The 21,367-nt window shown below is 35.0% G+C and overlaps 1 protein-coding gene across 2 annotated transcripts in view; it reads left to right on the top strand.

The window, feature by feature from the left end:
• Positions 1-21,059, top strand: part of PURG (purine rich element binding protein G) — a 37,621-nt gene extending 16,562 nt beyond the window's left edge. For both annotated transcript variants that reach the window (XM_043454667.1, XM_043454666.1), the window contains exon 3: positions 20,159-21,059. In XM_043454667.1, the coding sequence (XP_043310602.1) occupies positions 20,159-20,263 (105 nt within the window). In that variant the 3' untranslated portion in view covers positions 20,264-21,059. The remainder of the gene's footprint in view (positions 1-20,158) is intronic.
• Positions 21,060-21,367: the final 308 nt, after the last annotated feature.

Genomic DNA, 21,367 nt, shown 5'->3' with positions numbered 1-21,367 from the left:
GAGAATGTCAGTTCCCCATCTCTGAAATTCAGGTTCAAACTACTTGACGTGTGCCTACTGGTTACATTCTCCCCAGATTTGATAACCAAGATACTCTTGAGTCTTTCCAGCCCAATTCAAATCCACAGGTAATTTGTCTTCTCACAAGTTGACCAAGTCTTGAATAACTCCTCAACCTTGTTTTTTTCAGCTATAACTTACAACTTATTAGAAGTAGAAAAACATATCCTTAATCAGTCTGAATTCCTCCCTTCTGATCTTGCTCAACTTGTGTTTATGTGTGTTTAAAACAGTACATAACAAGAAATGTACTACCTTAACCACTTCGAAGTATACAGTTCATTGGTGTTTAAATATATTCACCTTGTTATACAACCAATCTCTGAAACTTTTTCATCTTCCAAAACTGAAACTCTGTACCCATTAAACATTCCTCATCCTACCATCCCCATCTCCTTGCAACCCCCATTCTACTGTCTTCTCAACCTTTTTTCTCAATAAGCAAGATATTTCCTTAACTGTTCTTCCATCAATAATGAGTTTATAATTATTGCTGCTTAGCTCTCCAAGTAGAATCCTTATATATTCTTTATTGTTATAATCCTCATGCAAAAAGATATACAATCACAGGACAATTATGCTTCTATTAAGAACTCCTTATACTCTTTGGGTGACTGTGAATGAGGATATTTTATTCTGGAAATGATTTACAGGGAAAGGTAACCCTTTATTCTTCCTGAGACTGAGAGGATTCCAGTGGAATCTTTGTGCCTGTTTGTTGAAAGTTTGAAGTTAGAGTTACCAGTGCAAATAGGCTAAATCCTGGAATTTCCTAGACTTTTCCTATGTACATCCTAGAATTGTCTTCTTCTAGACAATTCTTGTATAATAGATTACTTGTATAATATATACTTGTATATATAATAGGTTGAGAATTTACTTGTATAATATAATAGATTGGAAATTTTCCTGGTTTTTGACAGTGTTGATGTTCACTAGGTGATTTCAGAATCTTTGCTTAGTACAATATGAAACTGTTTAGCTTTAAGTAGCTTTATTACAAACATAATTTGGGAGGAATAGCTATAAATAAAAATACATTTTCTGCAAGTGAAGTGTTTCACATGCTATTTTCAAAATCATTGGCAGTTGAGAAAAAACTCAACCCAAGAAACATTTTCAAAACTCTTAAAGTTTTTCCTCAAAAAGCTTCTCTTACTCTGTTATTAAAATTTTTCAAGAACTCAATAAAGCAGTATCCATCTAAATAACCAGAAATGCTATAATTATAAGAATTATGCTTATGTTCTTGACATAAGGAAAAAAAATTAATTTTTTTGGCTTAAATTATCTTGGAACTGGGACTTCTGTAGTGGTCCAGTGGTTAAGACTTCACACTTCCAATGCAGGGGATATGGGTTCAATCCCTCATTGAAAACTAATACCACATACTGTTCAGGGCAGCCATTAAAAAAAGTAAATACGTTGGAACTGGCGCAAAAACTAATTGATCATGATTCTTGAATAATGACAACTGAATATTCATTTTATTAATTTAACAATTTATAATATCAATGTATCATGAGTTTTATCTCCATACTTTTTGTAGTACCTAGATTTTTCTTTAATGATATGTTGCAACGAAAATATTTCAAAGAAAATTCCTTAAAATTGAATTTTGTTACTCCTTTGATTTCTGTTAAAAATCAAAAATGTTTTCTCAATAAGCGGAAAAAAAATTTGAGTTGAAAAGACTTAATGAAAGAGTTGGAGTGCATCTGGTCCAGTAACATACTAAGCAATTATTTTTTTTCTTTGCAGTGCTCCCATCACTATATATATAATTTGGCCACACTGTGCACCTTGTGGAATCTTAGTTCCCCCACCAGGGATTGAACTTGGACCCTCGGGAGTGAAAGTGCTGTGTCCTAACCACTGGACTGCCACTGGACTGCCAGGGAACTCCCTCCCATCACTATTTATGATCTTTCTCTATTGCCTACCATTGTCATCCCGCAAACACAGAACTTCTCTTGGTGTCCTGTAATCCTCACAGCACATGCTGTTAACAACCTAGAAGTTAATCTCTCCTCTCTTTGTAATCTCTATCATAAGCTAGGCATTAATGTTTTGCCAGTTGGGAATCTTTAATGTGGTAAACTCCAGTCTGAAAATTCCCCCAAGTTCTGAGCCTTTTTTTTCCTTTTAACGGCCGTTTATCAGTTACAATATTAAACTTACTTAGAATTAGTACTGCCTGTGTGACTTATAATAATTAAAACTAGTTTTTAATATTCTTTAAACATAGCTAAACAGTACTCTTATTTAAGGATCTTTTGGGTCATTAGGTAACTATGTGCAATTTGGTTTGTTAATCACTACCATTTACTGTTTGACTCATTTTTGGAAAAAGACTCCCAATATTACATTTACTGATGTGGCAAGCTGGGATTCAAGCAGTACCTTCCATTAGGTAATCTGCTTCTGATCTGAGACATATTATAGAAAATCTACACTTCAATGGAAACTTATGATTTATGTGGAAAGAATTAATCTTAGATAAACATGAAATTTGATTATTAGGTAATTTGCTTCTGACATGAGACATATTATAGACAATCTACACTTTGATGGAAACTTACGATTTATGTGGAAAAACTTAATTTTAGATAAACATGAAATTTGATTATTAGATTTAAGTAATTCAATTATAACTGACAGGCTTATTTTAATAATTTTGTTTCAAAAATAACTGTAAAATGACTGTGGGTGCCAAATTACTCACTATATTTGTGCTATTATTTATAAAGCAAAAAAAATTTCAAGTGTGTGTTATTTGGACTATTACTTCAAGCATTCGTGGACTTTAAAGGATCCTAAGGTCTCGCCTGTGTTGTCCTGATACACAGAGGTGTGGTGCAGAGGCTGAGTGCTATGTTGTATGTTATCATTCGAAAGCCCCAGCTCTGGTGTTTTCAAGATAGGTTTGTTGTTTAGTTGCTAAGTCATGTCTGACTCTGTGACCCCATGGATTGTAGCCCACCAGGCTCCTCTCATGGGATTTTTCAGGCAGGAATATTGGATTCTCCAGGGGATCGTCCTGACCCAGGGATTGAACCCTGAGTCTCCTGCCTGGCAGGTAGATTCTTGACCACTGAGCCGCCTGGGAAGGCCCTAGGTAGGCTTACAGCAGGTCATTTCACTGCTGTGGACCCCAGCTTGTTTATCCATCAGTGTGAGCATTGGATCAGAAGAACCTTTCAATTTCTGTATCCATGGAGTCATGAAACTTCTAAAGTTACCTTCAACTTCCTTCTGTGGCCTTTTCTTATTTTCTCCACATCTTATCCATTTCATCTGACATTAATTGATCATCCTTTCTTTCTTGGCATCCTTCATGTTTAGTTACAGTTGCTTTAATAAAGTGTAGACTTATTTTTTGGTCGTGTATACTAAAAACACAGGCCATTCTTTTAGTTCCAAAAGGTTTTTTTTTAGACACAGCCTAGAACATGATTAAATATATTTAAAAATTTAAACTTAACTTTCCTGTACAGAAATCCCATCTCCTTAACTTGAATTCAAGTTTAAAACCAGAGGCTGTTTTTTCTTCCTCTTTTTTATTCCCCTCTACACCTTGCCCTGGGCTGATGACTAAAATCATCCCTCTTCATTTAATCACAAGCGTTCCTATTCCTGTTTTGCCTTTGAAATCTTGTTGCCTGAAGATCATAGTACTTAACAGACAAATCAGAATGATGACAAGTGGAAATGAAAGTGATCATTTAAAAACTTGATAAGAAATACTATGTCATCTTATTCCAAAAACTGACTCACAAATCTTGTAGCATATGAGATCTTTGGTTTCCTGCCCATCCTAAATTTTACTTCAGAAATATTTTGTCCCTTGCTTAATAGATAAATGATCCTGTTCTTGTATTCACTCAGTGAGTATTAAGTGGCTGCTCTGTGCCAGCCCTTTTGCTAAGAACTCAAGATACAGTGCTTTATGAAAGAATAATATTCTACTGCCATTAGCTTGAAGTGGGCCATGTCCAAAGTTATTTGATTCAAAGCAACTGTTGGAGCCTAATCAATCTGTCATTTTTTTCCATTCACTGGATACCCATCTGATTATCTGCCACAGGCCTGGCCTTGTGTTGGTAAATATAAGTATGTTTGGAGCTGTTATTAAAGTTGTATGACTTTTCCCTTGAACAATTTATTCTCTAAATGTGATGAATGATCTGCATCTAGATTGCATCTGCATTATGGTACTTAGGATATATTTCATTGATGCAATTTAGAGAACTACAATGATACTACTTTAAACAATATCTCTGTTTTCTCCATTCCAAGTCTCTTTTTAATTAATTTTTTAATTGAAAGATAATTGCTTTATAGAATTTTTGGTGTTTTGTGTCAAACCTCAACATGAATCAGCCATAGGTGTACACATATCCCCTCCCTTTTGAACCTCCCTCCCATCTCCCTCCCCATCCCAGCCCTCTAGGTTGATACAGGAGCCACTGTTTGAGTTTCCTGAACCAGACAGCAAATTCTCGTTGGCTATCTATTTTACATATGGTTATGTAGTTTCCATGTTACTCTTTCCATATATCTCACCCTCTCCTCCCCTTTCCCCATGTCCATAAATCTATTCTCTATGTCTGTTTCTCCACTGCTGCCCTGTAAATAAATTCTTCTGTACCATTTTTCTAGATTCCATATATTTGCATTAGAATATGATATTTATCTTTCTCTTTCTGACTTACTTCACTCTGTATAATAGGTTCTAGGTTCATCCATCTCATTAAAACTGACTCAGATGCATTCCTTTTTATGGCTGAGTAATATTATATTACGTATGTGTAGCAGAACTACTTTATCCATTCATCTGTCGATGGACATCTAGGTTGCTTCCATGTTGTAGCTATTGTAAATAGTGCTGCAGTGAACAATGGGATACATGTGTCTTTTTCAGTTTTCCATTCCAAGTCTCTGTTGATGTCCTAGGATGAAAATAATGATTCTGATCCATCTCATGTGCTGTGTTCAAATGGTGATGACTTCCTGAGCTCTAAAGTTGGAGACTGTGGAGTCCCAGGCAGGCTCATCCTAAGACCCCTGTGACTTCTGTGTGTCCATGGGGTTCAGCTGGGTAGAGGATGAGGAAGACAAGGAGTAGTAACTTTCATGTCACATGTTTGTCCTCCCTGCCCCAGATCTTTGTATTCATCTTCACTTTAATTTAATTTCATTCTTATCATGTATATGATATCTTCATGCACTCCTTTTCTCTCCATATGTCTAGATTGATACACAAAATCCATCCATGTTCTCGACTATGAATTACTCACCAATGTCTTAGCTGAATGCAGTAAACCTGATTCAACTGTGTCTGTGTAAATCACAAGCTGTAATAATTTTCACTGTAGACTCATTGCAATGAAGAGCTGTTAATGGATAAATTCAATTATTTTTTGGCACAAAAGATTCATTTATCCTGAAAGTTTTTCTATAAATGGCCATTGCTGCTAAAATATTTTCTAATTCAATGTTAAAAAAAATTATGGGATTTTTAAATTATAATAATTTTCATGTAATTTGACATTTTTCAAAGTTCTTTCATATATTGGATCTCATTTCATCCTGATGAAAATACTAATTCAGATGAATTTAGATCAGTATCACTAACCTCATTTAACAGATGAAGAAAACAGATCCAGGCAGGTTAAACAACTTTGCTGTAAATCACTTAGTGATCTACTAAAATAACCAAGGTTTATAAGGAGCCCACGGCTTGTTGAAGCCTTCATAATAAAACTATAGAAATTTTAAATGGTAAACTTAAAATTTGTTCAAATTAAGTACATGCTTTTTATAGCTAAATAAAATATTTTTTTAATGCATTCTAGTTACTTTCCTGTTTTTGTTACATCTTTAGGTGCAATTCTGCACTGAATTTTTTTATCTATTTTGGCCCTGGCGGAAGGCATGTCAAATCTTTATATTGGTGTGCATGTCTATACAGAAACCACCTGCCTAGATTCAGCCACTAGTTACTGAGAACTTGACCCTCTTTCCTGAGCTTCCCACCCTAGTGAACCTCCCAGAACTGGATCCTATTGACTAGAATACAAATCCCTTCCTGTAGACTCGAGTCTTACCATGGCATTGCGTTGCATTGTAGCCTTCAAACAATGTTATTTGGAGAATTTAAGAGAGAAAACTATTTGCACAATAAATTCAATTAATAATTAAAAGTCAACTGGTGATTTTTTTTTTCCCCTACACGCTCATGAACAAGAGATAAATGATCACATAATAAGTTGGAAGCAGGCTTTTTTGGAAACCCATTTGAAACAGATGTTCCAAGTTTTTAGCAAATTAACTCAAGAACCCACATCTTCTTCCATTATATCATTAGAATAGTTAACAGTGCAGTAATCTTCTTCACCCACACACAAAATTTTATCATGTTCACTGTGTTATATTTATTGAAGCAGAAAATCAAAATAATCATACATACTAGGAATATTTGAATTTCAACAGGCTCAGAGCATTGTGGTTAAAACTGTTGACTAGGAAGTTCCAGTGAATAAATGAATTGTTCCTAGCATTCCCAGTTAACCATGGTTTTGTAGCCTCACAGGGGCTTCCCTCACAGCTCAGTTGGTAAAGAATCCACCTGCAAAGCAGGAGACCCTGGTTCGATTCCTGAGTTGGGAAGATCACCTGGAAAAGGGATAGGCTACCCACTCCAGTATTCTTGGGCTTTCCTTGTGGCTCAGCTGGTAAAGAATCTGCCTGCAATGTGGGAGACCTGGGTTTGATCCCTGGGTTGGGAAGATCCCCTGGAGAAGGGAAAGGCTATCCACTCCAGTATTCTGGCCTGTGTTCCATGTTCCATGGACATACAGTCCATGGGGTTGCAAAGAGTTGAACATGACTGAGCGACTTTCACTTTCACTTGCAGCCTCACTGAGGAATTAGCAGGCTGAATTCTAAATTCTCACCTGGAGATTGAATTTATCTCTGCATATATTTCTGTGACCATGAAACTTTCATGTGGCTCAATCTGCATAAATAATCACATAGCTATAAATATAAGAAGGTCAATATACCTAGGATTATCATGAAAAAATCCGTGTAGAATATCCATGTTTGCTTTTTGCTTTCAGAGGAATAAAATAATTTTAGTGCATTTTGTCCATCCCCCTTAAACTATGGCAATAATTTCAGCTGTATTTCTAGATACTGGTTCCCCACAGAGTTATCAGGCAGTGTCAGTAGTCCAGTAGAGAATGATAAAGAGTATAGAACAGACTTTCATGTCAGCCAGTCCTGGGTTCAAGATCAAATTTTGTCACATACTGTGTAATATGGGACAAATTTTATACCTTTTTAGAATCAGTGTGAGAATTTATTCAATCAGCTTTCTGTTTATAATGACTCACTGTGTGCTGGACCAAAGGATGTATCAATAACAAAACAGATAAGGTTCCTTGCCTCACAGAACCTATAGTCAGCCAAAATGCTCTTAAAGAAAATTCAGCATCCTAAGATACATAAGCTTAGGTGGCTAAGCTGAACTTCCCTGGTGGTTCAGACGGTAAAGCGTCTGTCTGCCTGCAATGCCGGCAACCCAGGTTCAATCCTGGGTCAAGAAGACATCCTGGGGAAGGAAATGGCAGCCCACTCCAGTATTCTTGCCTGGAAAATTCCATGGATGGAGGAGCCTGGTAGGCTACAGTCCATGAGGTCACAAAGAGTGGGACACAATGGGGTGACTTCACTTTCACTTTCAAGATACATAAACCTGTTAGCAAAGTTTCTGTCACATAATAAGCATTTAATAAACTTACTAACCTCATTATTAATTCTTCCCAACTCTTAAAGTGGATGGTTCTCCAGAAAGTAGAACAGAAGTATGCAACATTGGAAGGAAGTGGAAGTTTCCTTTTACCAGATTAACTCTCAAGTCAGGTATAGCTGCAACAAGGGAGTTGGGTTAGTTAAAATCGATTGAAGTTGTTTTCAGTAAAATATAAAAGCCAACAACTCTGTAGGCAGAACTTTCTTGGACAGGAAACAAAAAGCACTAACTTTTATAAAAGAAAAAAAAAAAAAAAACTAGACTTCACCAAAATTAAAATTTTCTGCTCATCAAAAGACGCCATTAAGAAAATGAATAATCTAACTGCAGACAAGGAAGTGTGAAAGCAAGGTTTTATTGCTGGAGGAAAACAAATGCCCTGCTTGACTTTTGTTAAAAGATGGTCATTTGGCAGTTTGCATAATTTGGGGCCAGTTTCCCCACAACTAAAAGGATTATAATCACCTGTTTCCTAGTATTTGTGTAAGTATCCTTAGTGACTTGACAATTTAGGATTTTCTCGTCTTAATCTGCCTCAACTTCCCCCATCCACCCCCCAGTCAACAAAGGAATCTTTGCAGTAATGTAACACCTTCATTTTATGTGCTATGCCGTGCCAAGTCGCTTCAACTGTGTCCCACTCTGCAACCATCAGGCTCCTCTGTCCATGGGATTCTCCAGGCAAGAATACTGGAGTGGGTGGACGTTTATTACTCCAGGGAATCTTCCCGACCCAGGGATCGAACCCGAGTCTCTTAAACCAGATAGGAAAAACATTAAAGATGTTAGGTGTCTTGTTCAAAATCACTTAACTAATCATTTCAGAACTTGAACTAAACCTTATTAAATGGTCTTCCCACTACCTAATACCTATTTCTCTATTATTTTGCTTCAAAATCTGTTGGAGATGGTATATGTGATTCATTTAGAATATGTGTTTGTTTTCTCTCAGCTACAAGACTTCTCTCACCTCTTTATTTTAAAGTTGAAAGCTATTACAAACAAGATCATGTGTGTGAGTCATTTTTTTCTTCTGAAAAATAGCTGTTTGATAGTTGACACACACTCTAACCCTTATTTAACCAGAAAGTAACCATTATAATTGAGGTCCCAGTTACCGTCATAAAGAGGCTCCTACAGACCATCATTCTAATACTGAGCTTTTCCTCATTTTATATCATCTTGGACTATATTTCTTCTATCTTCTAGCACCCGGCATTCTGTTTTTCTTTGGTGCTTATGAACCTTTAAACCTCTCACTATCTCAGAAAATATTTATCTGAAGCATCATACAACTACCCATGCTATTAATTATGTAAGTTTTTATCATTGCCTCTAGAAAAGACTCCTCTTTGGTAGCTCAGATGGTAAAGTGGCTGCCTACAATGCAGGAGACCTGGGTTCGATCCCTGGGTTGGGAAGATCCCCTGGAGAAGGAAATGGCAACCCACTCCAGTATTCATGCCTGGAAAATCACGTGGACCGAGGAGCCTGCGGGGCTACAGTCCATGGGGTGGCAAAGAGTCAGACACGACTTAGCAACTTCACTTTCACTTCTAGAAAAGCAAATGGTGTCCTTTACTGTCAACTGAGTTTTTAAAAGGAAATTTTTTATAGCTAAACATTTAGGTTATCATGTATCAATTTATTGTTGTGGTTTTCCAGTTACATCAGTGTATATTTATACAACTTTTTGGGTCAACAATAGCAATAGCAGCGATAATGATGTGGGATTTAAGGGTTTCGGAGCATTACTTTCATTTTATTTAATTTTTTAAACTTACTTGGCCGCACTGTGTGGCATGTGGGATCTTACTTCCCCAACCAGGATTGAACCCGTGCCGCCTGCAGTAGAAGCACAGTTTCCTAACTACTGGACCACCAGGGAAGCCCCCAGAGAATTACTTTTTTTTTTTTTTTTTACTAAGTATGTGCCTATGTTTTTCCTTTTCAGTCACACTGAAGTTTTAATGTATAGTAAGAAGTCATTGTGTGAGGTAAGAAATGACAGTTCCAAGAAATGGAAGCATTCATTCATTGATTCCACGAATCCTTATTGAGTTCCTCCTACTGGCAGGCATTGTGCTAGGGAAATGGCTTACTTTTTCCATTTCTTCCCTCTACTCTGGTGGAAATGATGAATAGCATTTAAATTAGATATTTTAGATGCCTTTGTATAACACATCAGTTTAGGACAGCATAAGCCTTTGGTGGGTTAGAAATGGAATTAAAACAAGAAATAATTTGGAGAAATAAGTATCTGGTTTTCTTCATGGTCTTAATTTTGCCCATGAATATTTGGCATCACTTGCACATAAATTCTCTTCAGGATATGTCAGGATATTACTCTTTTCTTCTCAGAACCGGTAGAACTTCTTCACTTTATTTTTAGAATTGTCCAGTAGTGTAACAAGATTATTTCTATAGGAAATTGGGAATTCCTCGAATATTTTACCTCTGATTGTCACCTCTTTAAAGTCAATGAGCTTGGCCACTTAGATTTGAAATGATGAGCTAATCATTAAAAATTAGGCCCCAGCCAATGGCATTTAAGTGGTTTAAAATGCGGCATACTGTATACGCTTGATTATGCACAAGGTAATGGAGAAGGAAATGGCAGCCCACTCCAATATTCTTGCCTGGGAAACCCCATGGACAAAGGAGCCTGGTGGGCTACCGTCCATGGGGTCGCAGAGTCTGACGCAACTTAGCAACTTCACTGCCACCAGCAGCATGAGATGAAATTTTGTTTCCTTCCCACCTAAATGTTTTAAGTTCATCGACCTCCTTTAGATACTAGTGGTCACTACTGCTACACCCGCATTCAGTGTAGAACCAAAACAGGCTTGAAGGCCATACTGCCATGATGGCTTTTAAGCATTTGAGCCAAAATTTTATTGATTTTTTTTTCTGTGTGTAAAAATTAGTATTTACGTGAATAAGTCTGACTTGGAAAACCTTTCACACTCTAGGGGTTTTTTTGTTTGCTTGGCCATACCAGGATCTTAGTTCCCCGACCAGGAATCAAACCCCTGCCCTCTGCATGGGAAGCGTGGAATCTTAACCACTAGACTGCCAGGGAAGTCCCAATTCTATGATGTATTTGAAACATAAGATGTTTTATACCTTTTCTTAGATATAAAGACACATTTACTATGGACCATAAAAGAATGTGTCTTAATTTTTCTCCAGTTACAAAGAGCCTGTCTGGGTTTAATGCACTAATAAAAAATCCATGTCATCTGCAGAGTACCTCATAGACCCCATTCTGGGATATTTTGCTGTCTATGGGGCATGGTGAGGGTAGAAATTTTGACATGAAAAAAGAGAAATAACACCAACCTTCACGATGGTTCTTCAGCAGGTATATTTTGCTTAGTTGTAATGCTGTTGAATGTTTTATATTCAAGTTTAATTTATATATAGTTCTTCTTATACCAGTCAGTCAGTTTGGGCAAGTATCAAGACATAGAATATTTTTCTCACGCCAACTCCCACGTATCCCTTCCCAGTCACCACGCACACTGTCCCCCCATCCTGACTTCCAAAAGCCGTCACCAGTCTGATTTCTCACCCCATAAGTCACTTTCATCTATTCTGGAATTTCATATAAGTTAACAAGTATTTTTTGTGTTTGATTTCCTTCACTCAGCCTAGTAGTTTCAGGACCATCCCTGTTGTTGAATTTATATTTCCTTTTTATTGCTAATGATGCTTTTTTTAAACAGGCGAAAAATAAGCAGATCTTTTCTGTCTTAATTAAATCATGGCAGCAACCCTCTAGTAAGGATGGAGGGGACAAAATATCTGCTAATATTAATATTAAATGATAGTGCTCTTAACATTCAGACAACTCTCCTACCTTAGTTATATTTGTACTCTTTTGAGAGACCCTAAATTATCCTATTATTCTTTTAAAAACAGAGGTGATGGGCTTGTGCAGTTCAACTATTCAATAGCCAGTGAACGGTTACTGCTTTTTTTTTTAACTTTATAGCTCTGTTTTGAGCTCAGAAAGTAATGTGAAAATAATTCCAGACTAGGAGATACTTCTTATGATATCTCTATTATCCAAACATGCAGGAAGCAATGCTTTCATTGTTTATCAGTATGGTGATGCCTCAGTTGCTTGTACACACTTTTAAAATTATATAATGTAATATATAATATATATTATATAATAATATATAATATATAATGTAAACCTTATGAACTCAGTTTTATTCCTGGAAACTCACATTGGTCCATAATTTATGAAAGGAGAATGGATACAATGAAAGCAACATCCAGATTACATTTTTGTTTTTCTGAAAGTTCTAATTGAATTTACCAAAATTTTGCCATTTTGTTTTTTAATTTTTTGAATTATAATTTACATACCGTACAATTCACTTGCTTTACTTGCACAATTCAGTTATCTTTGGTATATGTAGAGAGTTGTATAACTATCACCTCTGGCATAGAGATTTTTTTGTTTTGTGGTCACTTAGCATGTGGGATCTTAGTTCTCCCACCAAGGATTGAACCTGTGTCCCCTGCATTGGAAGTGTGGAGTCTTAACTGCTGGACCGCCAGGGAAAACTTTAGGAAATTCCTAAATTTTACCATTTTAAGCAGAGAGCCATTAAGATTCTGGGGAGCAGCAATATATTTAAGTGAAGATAATACTGTGATTCTGGTGTGGCATCGTCAATTGTGTACCAATAGATCTGCTGTTGTCTTTTTTAAGAGAATCCTATTCTTGCCAAAGAGGAGTCTGAATTCAGATGTAACTAAACAAAGGAGAGACTTGAACTGGCCTTTGGCTTAGTCCTTACCTATCCATCCCATGTCCACCCCTAAGATTCTAAAATGAGGAGCAGCAGAACCACAAAGAGGTTGCAGAACACTAAGTCATACTGAAAAGCACCCCCAACGGGCACTTTCTTAACTTTATGGGAAGGTAGGAGGTCATTTTCAACAATAGTTTATACAACTATTCAGCAAGGGGAAGAGAAACCATATGGTACTACAGTGTTGCATCAGTTCTATGGAAAAAGACACTCAAAGGAAATATTTTGCCAGATCACTGAGAGAGTATTAATAACATTTCATCTATTCCCAGTCTCTGAATCCCTCTCATCTACTTATTTTCTCATTTCCTTTGCCTTTCTGCCTGCCACTAAATACACATACTTTCCTTCTTGTGTCTGATAGCTATTTTTCTCCTTATGGTTCCTAAATTATTTTACCACATTCATATTTCATTCTGATTATTCCAGAAATACTGAAATGAAACTCCCCTTTAACATGACCTACTTTAATGTAGAATTTGGCCCAAGTCTTATTTCTCATAAAAAGGCAGTTACATTTAAATTACCAAGAGAATCTCATTACTGTAATTTAACCCATAAGGAGGATTTGAAGTGCTATCATACTCAGCTTCAAGGATATATGTTCTACACTATGAAGATGGTTAACCACTTTCAAGCAGTATGCATGAATTCTCTAAGCAGTTCATCATTTTTTTTTGTTGTAGTAATTAATTTTAATTAACTGTCGATATGTTTGTTGCCATGTGGAGAAGTGAGGATATAGCCCTGGTTCCCATTTTGGTATGCATAAAGACATGATTTTAATGTTCAAAGTGTAAAGTGGTCTTAGGTTGTGAAATAAAGAATGTATGCCTGATTTCCCAGTGAGTACATGCAGTTTAAAGAGTTTTGGAAGTCCTAGCTTAGCAGAAACTAAAGTTCATAATAAATCATCTTTCCTCCACCCATGTATTTATGGTTCTGGCTAATAAAAATTAGATTTTTCTTCCTAATTTTGGATAAATAATGTTTTTGCTTCTCTGTCAAACTTTATTAATCTAGCTATTGTATAGTGCTGTTTTTATTAACATGTATAGCAGCTTAGAGATTCATACTCAGTATGATTATCATTTGTGATTTAAAACCAAAAGTCTTCATTTTTACAAGAAATTTCACCTTTCTCTCTTTGAAATTGAACATGAGGTCATGAGTTGCACTTAGTGGGTAAGACCTATTCAGAGACATTCATGTAAAGTTGTGGAAGTAGGAGCAAGCTCTTAGCTGCTAATTTTGCTGATAATGTAAAGTATTATAATATCCACAAAATAGGTTGACATAATTTAAATAGATTTACTTAGGATTTAAAAGGCTTGACATGGCACATTGCGAAAGAAGGCTGTCACCTACTAATTGGCACTTGCCATCTACCTCTACAAGGATTAAATCATGAGCCACTGCAACTATTGACCTTCAGCATCCTCTAAAAGGAGTTCAGGGTGGAGATCAGGAATGAGGCATTCTGTGCTCTGGGAGAAACTGCCAGAACAGGTCTTCAGATAGTAAGATAGTTTCAGGAGAATGGTTTATGAGCCCAATTCTTATATCTCCTCATACATAGAAAAGCACTAAAGTCCTTCGTGGTGATGTCGGCTCCTTGGGACTAGCAGTGACCGTCATGAGACTAGCAGAAACCTTTGGAGAAAATATGTGCTTGATGCATATATTCCCCCTTCTGCAAAATCACATATATACTGACTTCCACCCTACCTCTTTGGGGCAGTTTCTCAGAGCTATCTGAGGTGCTGTCTCCTTGGCTGCAGTCCTCATTTTGCCCCAAATAAAACTATACTCACAGCTCTCACATTGTGCTTTTTTTTTTTTTTTTCAGTCAACAAGGCCTAGTGATGGTTTAAAGATAAACCTTAATACTCAGTCGTTCAAGAGATCCAGGATATTAAATGTTACAAAGTTATTCTTTTTTCTTAAAAATAAAATTTATTTTGATTACCATACACATTTCCATCATATCAGAGGAGGAAGCACAGCACAACATGGAGCTGGAAAAGACTGACATCATCTAGGTGAACCTCAGCATTCACCTAGCTCACTAAAACTCTGTCTTCTCAAGGATATTAACTTTCCTGCACTTATTTCCAAAACACTGAAGAACCAGTAGTCCCCGGTTCCTTTTGCACTGTCTGAGTAGCTGTCTGTCCACTCCCTTCTGTTATCCTCCATATTCAAGATAATGATTGCACCTAGAAGGGTTACTTCCTTAATTGCTTTGTGCCCGAATTAACTTAGGAAAAGAATAGTCTACTGTCATGAAAGTACAACTTCTCATTTAAATATTTGGCAAAAGGCAAGGTGATTCATTCAAAGTTTTAGCAGCGGTTGTAATAACAGTTGTGTCACTGATATTCTGGTGAGCATGTACAACATGGGTTTTGCCATCGTGAGTGAGTAATACCACCCTATCACTTAAGATGTAATACTACCGACCCTCTGGTAGCAGAGAAGCAAGAGTGGGCCAAGCGCACCATTTCAGTTAAGCGTGGGGTCGAGGTTCTTTCTTCTGTTTTTTTTTTCAATCTCATTTCTCCTTCATTAAGTCAATAAATATTTATTTTGCATACAGCATGACCTAAACAGTCTGCTAGGTCTGTAGAGCAGAGAAGCTCTTGCCTTTGACCCCAGGGATTGTATGGTACAGATACATAGAATTGGACAACTGCTTTTGGCTTGGAGAAGATACCTAAGGTCTGAGTATTTCCACCACTGCTCAAGCAGTTTATGAACTTTCCTTTCCTCATAGGAATGCAATGAGACGTGACTGTTCTAATCATTTGTAAGGCATTTGGAAATCAACAGTGCTGTACAACAGCTGAATGATATTGAAATACTAAGTAGAAAATAACAGTAGAAATAGAAAACAAGATTAAATTATATGGTAGGGATGGTTCAGTACTTATGTCATTATAATAGCACTGCTCCCCAGGGAAAAGCTAAATTAGGTAAATACAAATGATTTTGCAAAGTCAAGAAAAAAAAAATCGGTGTGTGTCAGCAAGAAAGATCGTAGAATCTTATATTGGGTATTACATGAGGTAATATATAGTTGGATTATCATACATAGTGTGGAATATCCACACATCTACAGTTTCTATTAGAAATATTATGCATTTCCATTATTTGAAGTATTTCTCTAGTAATTTTTAAATGCTACCACTATCCAAGACTATTACTTACCAACAAGAGATTATATCCTCATACTCAAAACCTACAAGAAGTTTCTTTAAATTATATAGGAGGCATATTTATTGTTTCTCTGACTTACCTATTGTATGTTGGGTTGAAGAGAGTTGTTATCAGTGATTTATCATGATTGATCCTTTTTGATTTTACTTGATTTTAAAGTTTGTTACTTTTCTCAGAGGATTTCTCAGAGGATACAAATCTCAGTTTGTATCCCATCCTATATCCTCAGAAGATAAAGAACTTATTGAATTGGGCACTTCTTCCATATGCTTTTATGTGGTCATTTTTACATCCAAGGGAGATTCTCAAACTGTAGAAAAAGGAAGGGGTCCTTTTTTGCTAGTCATTTAATATTCCATGACTATGAACTAATCTTCATTTTAACATAAGTTATTGTATGTTTTTCCCAGCATTTTCACCCTAATTAAATGAGACGCTCCACCACAGTGTTTAACTTGCAGCATAACAAAAGACAAGGGGCTGTCACTGACAATCACAATCCCATGTTCTCTCCTTTGAACAATACAGTATTTTTTGGTCACAATTTATAAAGAGACACCTCCTTAGTTTAATGTCATCACGTTCAAACTACAAAACTATTAAAACTCTAATATTATGTGGGGGGCATTTATTTTAAAATATATATTAATATAACTATTACATGGTAAAGAAATCATTTATTTTATTGTCTTCCCCCAGTTCACCAAATTTAATCATATGGAGAGGTTCCACCACGTTTGTTCCTTATGTTTGTGCTTTGGTCTCTAATGACCTTTTGTCCTTATTATATGACCTCTACATTTCTATTTAGAATAAAGAGATAGAAGCATGAAAATTAATAACCCATGCATCAAACCTTTTTTGCTGTGCTTAATAGGAACGAACACTTAAGGCTAAAAACCTTATGTTTAGTACTGTCTCCAAAGCTCGGTTATTGCATATATTGTCCCTTCAACATTTGAAGAAAGTAAGTATAATATGTAGTCAAATTTTTTTTAAAAAGTGTTAAAAGAAAGGCACTTCATGTCTGTGCATTGCATGACAGCGTGTGACTAAAATTTGCCTACATAAACTCTCATGATGTTTTCAGATTTTATGGAAATGCTTTGGCTATACTTGGGTTTGAATCTTCATAATGATAAAAGTTCTTAATAGTTATTTTTTTAAAATACACTATACTGTTTTTAGAAAGTTATAATTCATCTTCCTGCTTATATTTGTGCTAAGTTTGTCTGTACTATACTATTAAAAATAAAGCTAAATTTATATATACTTAGATTTTGAAAAGTAGCATCATGTACATTTTTAAAATGTTTTGGTAACTTGTGGCACTTTGGTAAAGGAATGTGCAATTATAAAAGTTTATGTCATTGTAATTTTTTTTTTTTAATTCCCAGGAATGACTCTTACTAGGCTTTAAATTCGAAACCAAACCCAATTTTAAAACTAGCACTTTGGTCCTACTGGTAGTTCCTGTTTTTCTAATTGTATGGAACATTAACTTAAACCATTCTTTGCAATGCATTTTACCTTTCCTCTTACATCTAATCTCAAAAATCTTTAAAGAACATTTTAAATTAATACAGTGGTAATTAGGAAAGCATTTTAGATATCATGGTCCTTTAATCTGGTGCCTGACTTTAGCAATTTTCTGATAAAAATAACTAAACACCTAAAAAGAATCTTTAACCATTTTAATTCGTTATAGCAAAATCAAGTAGTTGATGTCCATATAGACATAATGTATCTTAAAATCTGGAGCTGCCAAGATAACTAAGGACACAGCTGTGTTTAAAATACCCCCATATCCTCCAAAGAAAAATCACAAGAAGAAATAGAATTCTGTATGATTATGGCTATTGTATATACTTCAATTAGGTTACCAGTATTTTATTCTGATACATCTGTGGGTATTAGAAGCAAAATGAAAACAAATATAAATGCTTTAACATTAGATATTGACATCAATATAGATTATGCATAAGCTATTGCAATAAAAAATGTTAATTGTGCCTGTATTTGAAGATATTATCTTAGATTTCCTGTGGCCTTTTTCATTTAAGGCTGCACAATCATTTTAAATGTACAGACAACAGAATATATGAATGAATGAAGTCATGGCCCTGTTTGCCATGAAATGAAGTATTCTGTTGAATTTGGGGGGGCATTTGCTGTTATATATTATGACATAAACGGATCAGTCACAAGAAACATGTGAATCTTATGTTCAAATCACAGCATTTAGAAATTATACATCTTTCTTTTTCCTCACAAAATGAATTCAGAATTTGCAATTCAAATGTTATCATTTTAAGCTGCTAATTATTAAAAATTACCTAATATGGATCAAAAGATTAAATGAAATAAAAATTATGAAAGAATGCTAATTAATGGCATAACCCCATATGCTATCAAACTTCTGATAATGTTAAGTTTCTTATAAAGCCTTAAAATATTTTAATGAAAAAGTAATTACCTGGAAATAAAGGCACTTTATTACCTTGAACTAGCTATATGTCTGTATAGAACTTGTCTAAAATCCCATAAAATATTCTTTATCCTTTTATAAATTTATCCTACTTATGTGTTTTTCTAAAGCTTCTTATAATAAAATATAATAATTCAAACTATTTTAATGAAACAAAATTGTATTACATAATACAACCAATGAACACTACAGGAAAAAACTCAAGTGTAACAAAAAGTGTTTGTGATAATGGCAAAACTGTTCGTCTGAGTTAGTCTACAATCATCTGAGGTTAAAATGTTGTAAAATTTGAAGGCTTTTTCATTGAGCAATTTTTAGACAGCTTTTATTTTTTTAATCTTATTTTTAATTGGTACTAACTTGTTTTGAAACGTTGATCAAAGATAAGGGCAATCAAAACTATTAAGCCAGCCTGTCATTACTCAATTTTTAGTTGAGGTGTTTTTTTTTTTTTAATGTAACCCTAACACATTAAGAAATCAGTGTTGCTTCTATGCTGAAATCAACCATGCCTGGCGAATTACCAGATTTAAATTGGTAATGTGGATGTGCTGCCATGTATACTTGCTTCCTCTTCAGAAAATTAATACTTGATTTAAACAATAGATTTGATTCAACAGAAAAAAAAAAAAACAGGATTTTTTTTCAAAAGCTAAGTTTTTTTCTCAAGGTACACCTTACATCTCTCTGATATTTATAAGGATAGGCTAACTTATATCCAAATATATTTTTCAACACAAGAATATTTCAAAGCAAACAGACTTTGTGATTTTTTTTTGTTTTGTTTGAAGGCAGTTCACTTAAGAAAAAAAACTTTTTTCCATAATTTTACTTATTTTTAATTATTTCTCTGTAGTGGTCATTTTCCTGTCAGTAGTCTTAAACGTTTTACTACATGTAAATGCTGCTTCATAGATCAATCATCATTACATGGTACAGAAAGGAGTCAAGTTTATTAGAAGTCTACTCTTACCAAGAAGAGACTAAAGATAAATTCCATGTCAATTCTTTGTTTATTCGTTTTTTTTTTTTTTCTAAATAAGATATATTAACCCAAAGGTGTGTTAATGTCATGGCATGAACAATCTTAAATGTAGATCTATCGAGTATTTTGTGATGCTAAGTAACAGATTTTTCTCAAGTCTCTGTGATGCTAAATACTTTCCTTAGAAGGTTTTTGTTTCATGTTAGATTGTTGTTCAGAAAGATGTTGGTCCTAGTGGGATTTTTAAAAATTGGGAAAACAAATAAACGCATGTATTACAAGTATAGAAATGGTGAATTGTAAACTTACCGTATAGTACTGATTCTATTTTCAAAGATGTTTTTGCTGTTAAATATATACAACATAAAATTGCTGCCGTACTGTAATTGAGTACTTTTTCCTAAATGACCCTGTTATCACTATTCCAGAATTAGAAGTTGGGCAGATATATGATTGATTCATGTGTCTGCATAGATGCTTCAAGGTATATTCTTCTCTTGGTGAGTAAAAATATTTTTTCCTTGGCATCAACGCATTGAGATCTGAATATACCTGTATCTATTCTTATTGCACATTTCTTATACAGTATCTTCAAATATGCCAAAATTGGCCTAGACTTAAAATTGAGGGTTTGTTACATGTTTTCTAACAGAAAGGTTTTCAATGATATTCATTATGGGTTTGTACTGTGAAAATAGTGAAAGTCCCTTTAAAATTTCATCTGTGCTAAATTTAAATTAATATTTTTTCTTTAGCTCACAAATTACCCTAAATCCAGAGAGAATATCAACCCTTTTCACTGTTGTCAAATCCAGCCAAAGGAACAGCCCCATGACACTACAAAAACAGTAGAGGAATAAAGAATAAATCTCTCATGTTACACTTCAGAATAAAGGCATTCGGTGAAAGAAATGAACCGAAGTTCATCGTGAATGCGAGGCTTCTGTACTTGACATTCCTCCACGGAAGGAAAGACAAGTGTCAGCACCATTGGCATCCTTTTCAAACTGATCTGATGTGGAATGTCTTCCACCACACTGGAGTACTTCTAGACTCTATTTTTTTGTTTGTTTATTTTGTTTTGTTTTCATTCATCAAACCTTTCTGTTTAAAAAAAACAATTGTCGGCATTAGTAGAGAGATATAGATTTGAAAATACTTTCTTAAGAGATCATGTAACTATATAACTCTGAATTTAAAAATTGAGGAGGCGGGATCATTTCAACCCACCGCCTCTTCGAAGAAAACATGTTTTTAAATCTGTAACTGCTTTAGTGTTAACAGGGTACAAAGTGGTTTTTGTCCTTTATTGTACTTAAAAGGTTCTCATTGATTGGTGATTGTATTGTACTGTATGAAAATGAGTCATAAATTGCCTTGTATTGTTTCTAATAGACCATACCATGTACCACTTCAGTTTTCATGTTCCACATCTTTCAGTGATGCATGTTAACAGTTAGGTCCGAAAATTCTGTGGTGCTAATTCTTCCATATCCGATGGTGCTTCTGTGGATGCTAACTGAACACATGCTGAACAAAGCTTGAAGTTTAAAACTTTCCTCCCTTCCTCTGTTTATATAAAGTACAATAAAAATAACTTGAATTTGTCTCAAAGTATCACTGACAATCTAATAAACTGGTTTATATGTGTGATTAGTTTGGATTCTCGGTTATTTTTCAAAAAGCAGTTTCGTTCTCCTGAGCCCTCATATCAACCCAAAGTAGATCTTACTAGAAATGTGTATTATGTTATTTGTGCCCCCAAATCTATGGTATCTTCAGGAATTTAAATCCAGTTGGCCTGGCTTCTAAAATCAAGTTTAGATCAGAGCTATAAAACTTAGACTCATCAAATCTGGAAATAAGTAAGTTGAGAAGAATACAAATGTTCTGAGTGTCTATTTTAATATTTTATTAATAAAATTTTATAACATTTACATGGAAGCAAGTAGGCCTTCAAAATC

This window comes from Cervus canadensis, chromosome 31, assembly GCF_019320065.1.
Source record: "Cervus canadensis isolate Bull #8, Minnesota chromosome 31, ASM1932006v1, whole genome shotgun sequence".
Classification (NCBI taxonomy): domain Eukaryota; kingdom Metazoa; phylum Chordata; class Mammalia; order Artiodactyla; family Cervidae; genus Cervus; species Cervus canadensis.
Note: the sequence above shows the minus strand (reverse complement) of the source record. Positions and strands in the feature narration are given on the sequence as shown.